This window comes from Ovis aries, chromosome 9, assembly GCF_016772045.2.
Source record: "Ovis aries strain OAR_USU_Benz2616 breed Rambouillet chromosome 9, ARS-UI_Ramb_v3.0, whole genome shotgun sequence".
Taxonomy (NCBI): Eukaryota; Metazoa; Chordata; class Mammalia; order Artiodactyla; family Bovidae; genus Ovis; species Ovis aries.
In genome coordinates, this window is record NC_056062.1 from 51,168,834 (window position 1) to 51,180,484 (window position 11,651).

General features: G+C 36.7%; 1 protein-coding gene across 2 annotated transcripts in view; it reads left to right on the top strand.

Annotated features, from left to right (window-relative positions):
- The window catches only part of PI15 (peptidase inhibitor 15), a 36,175-nt gene that overhangs the window by 18,243 nt on the left and 6,281 nt on the right, over positions 1-11,651 (top strand). For both annotated transcript variants that reach the window (XM_012183887.4, XM_004011748.5), the window contains exons 3-5: positions 6,800-6,918; positions 8,132-8,264; positions 8,386-8,501. In XM_012183887.4, coding sequence (XP_012039277.1) covers positions 6,800-6,918; positions 8,132-8,264; positions 8,386-8,501 — 368 coding nt within the window. The remainder of the gene's footprint in view (positions 1-6,799; positions 6,919-8,131; positions 8,265-8,385; positions 8,502-11,651) is intronic.

Sequence of the window (11,651 nt, forward strand, 5' to 3'; positions counted from 1 at the left end):
GCGGGAGACCCAAGTTTAATCCCTGGGTCAGGAAGATCCCCCGGAAGAGGGTATGGCAACCCACTTCAGTATTCTTGCCTGGAGAATTCCATGGACAGAGGAGCCTGGTGGTCTACAGTCCATGGGTCACAAAGAGTCAGACAATGCCAAGAGACTGATACATTCACTTTCAGAGGGACAAGACCTAGAAATACAGAAATTGAGGCTGGCTCCATAAAAGCTAAATAAATACCAGGTGTTTAGTTTAACACCTGATAATCACATATTGCATATTTGCTAGTTATTTCATAGAATGTTAAAAAAGTGCTCACTTGTGACCTTTTTTTTCTTTTGCAACATTTGTAGGGTATGATACTAAAATTATTTCAAATAAATATCACAGATGCTTAATGAAATTCAGCAGATTGATTACCCATTTAGCATCCAGAAATGTACATATTACTCAAATGCTTAGATGATTGCAACTTCATTCCTGAAACTTACATAAGTTGTTAGAATTCTTTCATATGATTAAACCGACAACATTAATCACAGTTTAGAGCCTCTGGATAGGAAAGAGGCTATCTTGATTTGCTGTCTTCCAAACTCAAAGACCTCTCATTATATTAATAAATTTAACTGCCAATGTAGATTGAAGGGATACATCGCTTACCCATATTCTCCTGGGAGTTGTAACCAATGGACAAAGAGACAGTAAAATACAGTAGATAAGTAGTTCTTAAGTTGAAGACATGGATCTTCATTTCTCTCAGAATGAATGTGAGAGGTGGGCATCTCTGTAGCGGGCCTCAGATAGATGATTAATCTCCCATGGAAAGGCAAAGTGACCCCATTTTCTGTGTGGGACCTGGCCAGTCTGCCAGGCTCTCCAGCATCTTCCTTTAGGGGCAGACAGAAATCCTTCCCATCCCTAAAAGCAAACATGAAAAAACATGGTTATCCCTCTTCCCTCACAACTATCATCTCAAAACTTTTAATTATGACATCTGTACATAGAAACATATAAAAATGTAGGCATCACTAATGCCAAATACATGGTCTTCCTATTAAAATCCTTTATAATAATTTAAAAATGGTGCTCATGTAAGTTATTTTTGAGGCATTAACTCTTTCATTTATCTCTGATATGTACATTTTAAGTATGTGAAGTAAGCACATAGAATTATTATATGCTAAATTAAATTTGTTCACTACCTTAAATATTTTGAATTATTTTGTGAAGAATCTAGCTTTATTCTCTCTGTGATGTGGAAAAGGCTAGAACTGAATAATTCATAGGCCAATATAATAGATCTTCCTGGTCCTGATGCTGGGGCTACTCAGGTATATTAAATCGTAAGATGCTGAAGAGGAAAGAGACTGTAGAGATGGCTTCATCTAATCTCCTTATTTATAGATGAGTTAACTGGGAGACAGTTATATGTCTATAACTAACTGGGAGACAGAATAACTGATATGTCCTCAGTTGCAGATGGTCTTAACAGTAGACTTAAAATTAGAATGCAGAATATTTTCTTTTTCAGTATTATTTGTGCTATGTAGTTCTGATATTTTAGACAAGACTATAAGAAAGGGACTTTCCTGGCAGTCCAGTGGTTAAGACTCCACCTTCCACACTATAGGGAACATGGGCTCAATCTCTCTCAGGGAGTTAAGCTTCCACATGACTCAAGGCCAAAAAAATCCTAACATAAAACAGAAACAATATTACAACAAATTAAATAAAGACTAAAAAAAAAATTGTCCACATGAAAAAAAATCCTTAAAAAGAAAGACTGTAAGAAAGATTATTTCTCAAATGACTGTATAAAAACACAGAAAAACTGTGTTTTTGGCAGTTATTATCCTGAATACAGTATACTTCAATGTGTAAATAATACTTACATGTGTTTTTTTTCCCCAAAACTCATTATAATTAGTTCATGGGACATGATTTGTTGATGCTATTCCATTTATAATTCATTTGTGAGGTAATTGTGCTATTTTGCATTTTGATGAACTGTAATCCAAATTTTATAAATTCATATTTCATTAAAAATATCAGAAGAATAAATACTTGAATCCTTTATTAGAGAAACAAAATACTTTTAAAAGTTAATTTCAGTCCTAGAATACTATGATTTTCAATATAAATTTACTTTGTATTATTGATATTTTGTGCAGATTTTTGCAGATAAAACAAAGAAGTTTGAAGTAATAATTTATCAGTTCAGTTCAGTTCAGTTGCTCAATCATGTCCAACTCTGCGACCTCATGGACTGCAGCACACCAGGCTTCCCTGTTCATCACCAACTCCTGGAGCCTACTCAAACTCATGTCCATTGCTTCAGTGATGCCATCCAACCATCTCATCCTCTGTCATCCCCTTCTCCTGCCTTCAATCTTTCCCAGCATCAGGGTCTTTATAATAATTTACAGAGCTAAATAACTGTGAAAAACATAATACAAAATATTTTTCATAATTGTGAAAGAATGTTATATCAATTCATTGAAAAACCAACTATATAAAAAAACAGACACTAACTTTTTATTAAAATATTATAGAATGAGTGTGTTCCATTTAATATACCATATTTAACATTGATTGTATGTATGTGTTTAGTCACTAAGTTGTCTCCAATTCTTTTCCAACCCCATGGACTGTAGCCTGTCAGGCTCCTCTGTCCTTAGGATTTCCCAGGCAAGAATGCGGGATTGGGTTGACATTTACTTTTGCAGGGGATCTTCCTGACTCAGGGATTGAACCTGCATCTCCTGCATTGGCAGACATATTCTTTAGCACCAAGCCGCCTAGGGAGCCTTAACATAGATTCAGTTCAGTTTAGTCACGTCCAGCTCTTTGTGACCTTATGGACTCTAGCACACCAGGGATCCCTATTCATCACCAACTCCTGGAGTCTACTGAAACTCATGTCCATTGAGTCAGTGATGTCATCTAACCATCTCATCCTCTGTTGTCCCCTTCTCCTCCCACCTTCAATCTTTCCCAGCATCAGGGTCTTTTCAAGTGAGTCAGTTCTTTGCATCAGGTGGCCAAAGTACTGGAGTTTCAGCTTCAACATTGGTCCTTCCAATGAACAGTCAAGACTGATCTCCTTTAGGATGGACTGGTTGGATCTCCTTGTAGTCCAAGGGACTCTCAAGAGTCTTCTCCAACACCACAGTTCAAAAGCATCAATTCTTCAGCACTCAGCTTTCTTTACAGTCCAACTCTCACATCCATAGACTACTGGAAAAACCATAGCCTTGACTAGATGGACCTTTGTTGGCAAAGTAATCTCTCTGCTTTTTAATATGCTGTCTAGGTGGGTCATAACTTTCCTTCCAAGGGGTACACATCTTTTAATTTCAAAGCTGCAGTCACCATTCTGCAGTGATTTTGGAGCCCCCCAAAATAAAGTCTGCCTCGGTTTCCACTTTTTCCCCATCTATTTCCCATGAAGTGATGGGACTGGATGCCATGATCTTAGTTTTCTGAATGTTGAGTTTTAAGCCAACTTTTTCACTCTCCTCTTTCACTTTCATCAAGAAGCTCTTTAGTTCTTCTTTGCTTTCTGCCATAAGGGTGGTATCATCTGCATATCTGAGGTTACTGATATTTCTACTGGCAATCTTGATTCCAGCTTGTGCTTCCTCCAGCCCAGCGTTTCTCCTGATGTACTCTGCATATAAGTTAAATAAGCAGGGTGATGTACCCCTTCCCCAATTTGGAACCAGTCTGTTATTCCATGTTCTAACAGTTCTAACTGTTGCTTCCTGACCTGCATACAGATTTCTCAAGAAGCAGGTCAGGTGGTCTGGTATTCCTATCTCTCTCAGAATTTTCCACAGTTTGCTGTGATCCACGCAGTCAAAGGCTTTGGCATAGTCAATAAAGCAGAAATAGATGTTTTTCTGGAACTCTCTTGCTTTTTCCATGATCCAGCGGATGTTGGCAATTTGATCTTTGGCTTCTCTGCCTTTTCTAAATCCCACTTGAACATCAGGAAGTTCACGGTTCACATATTGTTGAAACCTGGCTTCAGCAATTTTGAGCATTATTTACTAGCATGTGAGATGAGTGCAATTGTGCAGTAGTTTGAGCATTCTTTGGCATTGCCTTCCTTTGGAATTGGAATGAAAACTGACCTTTTCCAGTCCTGTGACCACTGCTGAGTTTTCCAAACTTGCTGGCATATTGAGTGCAGCACTTTCACAGCATCATCTTTCAGGATTTGAAACAGCTCCACTGGAATTCCATCACCTCCAATAACTTTGTTCATAGTGATGCTTCCTAAGGCCCACTTGACTTCACATTCCAGGATATGTGACTCTAGGTGAGTGATCACACCATCGTGATTATCTGGGTCATGAAGATCTTTTTTGTATAGTTCTTCCATGTATTCTTGCCACCTCTTCTTAGTATCTTTTGCTTCTGTTAGGTCCATACCATTTCTGTCCTTTATTGAGCCCATCTTTGCATAAAATGTTCCCTTGGTATCTCTTAATTTTCTTGAAGAGATCTCTAGTCTTTCCCATTCTATTGTTTTCTTCTATTTCTTTGCACTGATTACTGAGGAAGGCTTTCTTATCTCTCTTTGCTACTTGTTGGAACTCTGCATTCAAATAGGTATATCTTTCCTTTTCTCCTGTGTTTTTCACTTCTCTTCTTTTCACACCTATTTGTAAGGCCTCCTCAGGCAGCCATTTTGCCTTTTTGCGTTTCTTTTTCTTGGGGATGGTCTTGATCACTGCTTCCAGTACAATGTCACGAGCCTCTAGTACAATGTCACGAGCCTCCATCCATAGTTCATCAGGTAGTCTGTAACATTGATTATTCATCTATTAAAAGGTTGTTTTTCAGTCACTAAATCATGTCTGACTCTTTGCCACCCAATGAATAGCAGCACACCAAGATTCCCTGTCCTTCACTCTCTCTCAGAGTTTGCTAACTCAGGTCCATTGAGTCGGTGATGCCATCCAATCATGTCATCTTTTGTTGCCCCCTTCTCCTCCTGCCCTCAATCTTTCCCAGCATCAGCATCTTTTTGAATGAGTTGGCTCTTCCCATCAGGTAGCCAAAGTATTAAAAGGGTATTATGTGTTATCTTGCCATATTTAACTTAATCCTTAAATGGGAAGATTATATTCTAGATAATTAAAAGAAAATTCTCTCTGAATGATCTTTCTTTCTACATAGACAGTGGAGATGTGGCCACTGTCACCCTAGAATTGCTCCAGATCCTCTCTCGACAGTTCTGATTTACGTAACTTTGTGAGTGAATATATTTTAGTATAATTCTAGATAGATTTATGTAACATAACTTCATTTTTCTAATTTAAGACAATTTTTGAACTCACAAATCTTTTTTGAGGGTGGGTGCCATGGTTTCCTAGGATGAAGGTGTCTCTTGAAGGGTTCATCAGTTATTGTTTTTCCTATTTCAAAGTCACTAAATTAATTTCCTTTCAGTTAAATTCATTGCTATATTAAATACATCTGTGTTTCCAGTTCATGATAATTCTAATATTATCATTACTATAAAATATTCAAATGACACAATGTAGTTTGACCTTTAAAAGTTGGCATAAGTGCAAATCCAACCTACAATGAGACATCATCTCATACCTGTTAGGATGGCTATTGTCAAAGACTCAAGACATAAAAAATGTTGGAGAGGATATGGAGAAAGGGAGTCTTGAGCACTGTAGATGGAAATGGAAATTGGTGCCAACACTGTGGAAAACAATATAGAATGACTCCCCCAAAATAAAAATAGAACTACTATATGATATAGCAATTCTACCTCTAGGTATTCATCTGAAGGAAACTAAAATACTAACTCAAAAGGATACATTCACCCCAGTGTTCACAGTGGCACTGTTTACAATAGCCAAGACATGGAAGCAGCCTAAATTATCATCAACAGATAAGGGGATAAATGGATTATTATTCAGCTATAAGAAACAAGGAAATCTTGCCGTTGTGACAGCATCAATGGAACTTAAAGGCATTATGCTAAGTGAAATAAATCAGAAAAAGACAACATATGATGTCACATAAATGTGAAATCTAAAAACAGCGACAACAAAAACAACACTGAATTCATAGATCTAGAGAACAGATTGGTGGTTGCCAGAGATGAGCTTGGGGTGGGTGAAAGGTACAAACTTTCAGTTATAAAATAATTCCTGGGGATGTAATATACAGTATAGTGACTATATTTATAGTACTGTATTATATATTTGAATGTTGCTAAAAAATAGAATTTAAAAGTTCTCTTCACAAGAAAAGAAATTTGTGGTGATGAATGTTAATTAGACTTCTTGTGATGATAATTTCACAATATATACATATATAAAAATCATTAAGTTGTACATTTGAAATATATATTGTTACATATCAATTCTATCTCAATAAAAGTTATAATATTATACATTGTCAGTTTTGGTTCATTATTTGAATAAATTTGATCATATTAATTTTTGAGATATATTAATAGCTCTGAATAAACTCCAGGGAAATCATTTGACTGTGGTAGACTCAAACTTTAGTGGTCAGTAGTTGTCTCCAAGTTATATCTAGACACGATATTTTGTCTGGACTTTGGGTCTAGATGACACTGTTAAAACAATAAAGATTTGTGAGGAATAACCATACTGTATTGTAGAACTTTAAATAACAATGGTCTAATCTTGCTTTCTTTTAGTCAGGAAGTAGAAGAGAAAGAACTTTAGGAAATGGCAGCATCCTTTCTTGCCTCTTTTTGTTTGTTACTAGCAAACCCAGTAAGCTGAAGGGGTTTTTTCCCTTACACAGGTTTGGGATGAAAATCTTGCAAAGTCTGCAGAGGCTTGGGCAGCTACCTGCATTTGGGACCACGGACCTTCTTACTTATTGAGATTTTTAGGTCAAAATCTATCTGTACGAACTGGAAGGTAAGAAATAGTTTCACTGATACTGTTTATCCAGATAACCTTACTGATAATTTTATTGCCTATGGACTCCAAGTGTTAGTAGCACCAATTTCAAGTAATATCTACAAGTATTTATTGAGAACTCACTATATGTCAGTCACTGATGCTTGGCCTATGACTGTTTTAGATGTCTTCAAAAATTATTTAAATTTTTAAAAGAAAATTTTTAAATTTTAAAAAATTTTAAATTTTTTTCTAAAAAAACCCCCAGCGTTCACCCTTGGAACACCATCCGTTAATCTATGCTACACTGCTGCTGCTGTTGCTGCTAAGTTGCTTCAGTCATGTCCAACTCTGTGTGACCCCATAGATGGCAGCCCACCAGCCTCCCCTGTCCCTGGGATTCTCTAGGCAAGAGCACTGGAGTGGGTTGCCATTTCCTTCTCCAATGCATGAAAGTGAAAAGTGAATTCTACACTAATCTCACAGAATCTTTGAAAGAATCAGGTTGTATCCTTATCCTCTCTCTTCTAGCTCAGAAAAAACCCTTGATAGTGGCAGAAGCCATTATTGTGTATGCAGCTTTCCCATGTTTGCATATTCCTATGTACGTGTTATACAAATTCAATGTGTTTACACATATATGCATATATACATATGCACATATATGTATATGCAAGTATGTGCAACTGTGAATAAAGCTGCTTCCAGCAACAGGATAATTTTTCTACACTGTGAGAGGTCATCATCCAGCATTCAAAGATTCATTCCCTTCCTTCCATACAGGGGAGAAAAACTGGGTATATTCTCATTAAATTAAAATGATACAACTTTAAGGGGAAAAAACACTCTGAGTCTAGTATCACAGTTTTTTTTTTTTAATCTATTTTTTAATTATGTATAAGATTCCAGTGGAAGACATTTCTGACATTGGTAAAAACAAGGTAAAGATGATAATTCCTGAAAGATTTGCATTTCTCTTTTTGAAACAACCAGACTCATACTTAAACAAATACAGGATCACTTGCTCCAGGCCTGAACATTATCCTATTTGGCTCTATTGGGAGGAATAGAGGATTCTGCTGGGTGGTGATGGTTATTGTGAAGGGGTGGATATGCTCTTGATTTGCCACTAATAGCCTGCAAAAGAACAATTAACTTGTAATTTAATGTGAGCCCACTATATATTGCCACCGCTGTACTGTGAGTTCTCATTGTGTTTCTTGATGTTTAGATACCGCTCTATTCTCCAGTTGGTCAAGCCGTGGTATGATGAAGTGAAAGACTATGCCTTTCCATATCCCCAGGATTGCAATCCCCGATGTCCTATGAGATGTTTCGGCCCCATGTGCACACATTATACACAGGTTATTTTGTCTTGTTCAGCTCTGATTCATTCTTTTTAAAAAAAATGCTCTTTCTATTTTGGTGAACCTGCATTTTCTTAACTCCTGATTCTAATAATGATATATCGGTTTATTTTCTCAGATGGTTTGGGCCACCTCCAATCGAATAGGATGTGCAATTCATACTTGTCAAAACATGAATGTTTGGGGAGCTCTATGGCGCCGTGCAGTTTATTTGGTATGCAACTATGCCCCAAAGTAAGTATCTGGTTGGCTTCTACTTCCTGAAATCCTTAATGATGTTAAATATCTTCAGTCTGATAGATATTTTTAACAGGTAAATAATATGAGTAAGACTTAACTAACAAGCTCAGATCCTCAAATCTTCCGTCTTCTCATATATTAGAAAAGTTAAAAGCTGAAAGATTTCACGAGGATTCTAGATTAAAATTTTGGGCAAGACAATTTGTGATTTGGAGATTCACTAAATTCTCCTCCTCATCTTTCTTTAGACCTGGTAATTATAAAATAAACATATGCTTCCAGGCTTTTGATAGGTTATATAAAAGTCTCAGACAAGGATCTTCTAGGGAATTTATCAACACCACAGTATTCTCATCAATCATTCCTATAATGTTGGCTTAACTTTTTCACTAGGAAAAGAAAACAAGCCCTTCTTCTTTCTTTTAAGGGTAGAATTAAAAATCACAGTTTATTTTTTCCATAGGTGGTTAAGGAGACATTCAGAATCAGAAGGGAAAATTTAAATGCTATGACATCTTTTTAATGAAAGCTGTGCCATTATTTAAACTTCAGTATAAAAAATTCAGTAATTTCATCCTATGGCACACATAAAATTGTATATTTCATATTGTGAAAATTGATCAAATATTGTAAAATATAGTTGTATTTTATATTTATGAGCATTCTTTTGTATTATGAGGATAAATAAACATTTGTTAACATTTGATAAAATGCCTTTTTGATAACAATGACTCTTTGGATAAAGTGTTCCAGTATTTATACATGAGTCTTTTCCCTTTTGGAGTAAATACTAAAATGTGCAAAGGATTTATGACACGCCTGGTGTCTTCCAAAGTAAGTCCCAAACAAAGATTTTTCTCCAGCTTTGCCAGTATGGGGAGGGAATGAGAAAACGTTTCACAAATAACTGCATTACTCATTTATATGGTCTTATGCCAGGGGCAGTGTTTTTGCAAAGTTAGAAAAATAGCGATTTTCCCAATGGTCCCCTCTCCACAGTTATTAGAATAGTAAGATTTGGAAAGTAAAATGTGACTGCATCATGAAAAGCATTAAAACTGTGCATTTGTTTGATATTTTCAGTTATGCACCTTATATTTCCCTATTAAGACTCTAACTCTTCTTTCTGACATAAATAGGCCAGGCAGTTCTCTAGTGAAAGAGGTTTTTATTACATTCATTTGGCTATTCTGTTTTTGGCCAATGATGGGATTTTTGCAATATTATTGATGAGATGTCTGATTGTTTTATGTCTAAGAGATTAAGATATTGTGTTAGTATGGTATATTTGCTGTGACAGAGAAGCATTTTTTGAAACAGGCAGTGAAGAAAGTTTAAAAATTCTGACTGATAGTTGAATACCAGCCTGGAGTTATCTCAAGCCTACTTGTTTTTCAGGGAAAAATGAAACACAGGGTTGGGTGGTGGGGGCGGGGTGCGGTGGAGGGGGTTGAAGAGAAAGAGAGAGAAATGAGAGAATGAAAATGAATTAGCCTGAAAGGATAAAAAGTAAATTATGTTTTTCCATTGACTGGTTTACTATTGAATATGGGGCTTCCCCAATGGCTCAATATTTTAGCTTTTCCGCTGTTTTTTTTGTTTGTTTTTTTTTTTGTTGTTTTTGTTTTTACTTTATTTTACTTTACAATACTGTATTGGTTTTGCCTTACATTGACATGAATCCACCACACACGTACATGCGTTCCTTCAACCCTGACTTCAACACACCACATTTTCTCCTGACCATTCAGTTTCCTTCACACTTCTGGCTCTGTGGTTATGTTAGTACTGTAGTTATAATCACCATGCTACTGTAAATAAATTCATTGCTTCCTCCGTCATAGCTAAAAGAGCTTAGTAACAGTAAGACGTTGTGACTGTCTTTATCCTAAATGCTGAATTTGGTGTATCATTATGGCCATCAAGATGAAGGAAAATATTGACAACATTCAGTTAAATGTGTTCAGCATTATTTCAAAAAATTAACAGTATTGCTAAAAATTATAACTGTGAGTTTACATATGGGAAAATGTTTTGGAATCATCTTTAGTGGCTGCTTCAGTTCAGTTCAGTCGCTCAGTCATGTCCGACTCTTTGCGACCCTATGAATTGCAGCACGCCAGGCCTCCCTGTCCATCACCATCTCCCGGAGTTCACTCAGACTCGCGTCCATCCAGTCAGTGATGCCATCCAGCCATCTCATCCTCTGTCGTCCCCTTCTCCTCCTGCCCCCAATCCCTCCCAGCATCAGAGTCTTTTCCAGTGAGTCAACTCTTCGCATGAGGTGGCCAAAGTACTGGAGTTTCAGCTTTAGCATCATTCCTTCCAAAGAAATCCCAGGGCTGATCTCCTTCAGAATGGACTGGTTGGATCTCCTTGCAGTTCAAGGGACTCTCAAGAGTCTTCTCCAACACCACAGTTCAAAAGCATCAATTCTTCGGTGCTCAGCCTTCTTCACAGTAAACCATTATTCTCTTACTGAGTTTTCCGTGTCTCATTTTATGAATACTGACAATCTAAACTATTCAACTTTAGAAAGAAATCCTTTGAACTCTTAAAATCTATTTTTTGTGCTTATGACAACTTCTTGCTCATGTCACCATTTCTAAGCCTCCCCAAATTGTATATATACTGTATATGGGCTTCCCAGGTGGCCCTAGTGGTAAAAAACCCACCTGCCAATGCAAGAAACATGAGAGGAGGGTTTAATCCCTGGATCGGGAAGATCCCCTGGAGAAGGAAATGACAACCTATTCCAGTTTTCTTGCCTGGAAAATCTCATGGACTGAGGAGCCTAGTGGGCTACAGTCCATGGGGTCCTAAAGAACTGAACACAACTGAGCGACTGAGCACATACACCCTTATATATGTGTGTATATATATACATATGTATGTATTTGTATATATTTTACTATCTTTATAATAGCATTAGCATGAGTTTTTAAAAAATACATTTAGGAGGACACAGCGTATGTGTTCTGGAAAGCTGCAGTAGGAAAGAGGCAGCTGTGGTGATAGACAAAGCATCAAGTCAGATGTGGGTTGACTAATAATGTCACCGTGCATTGTAAATTATTGTAAATTAACATGATATTAACTTACTCAGAAAGCATTTTTAAAGTAAGATATATAGAATAAATTGCT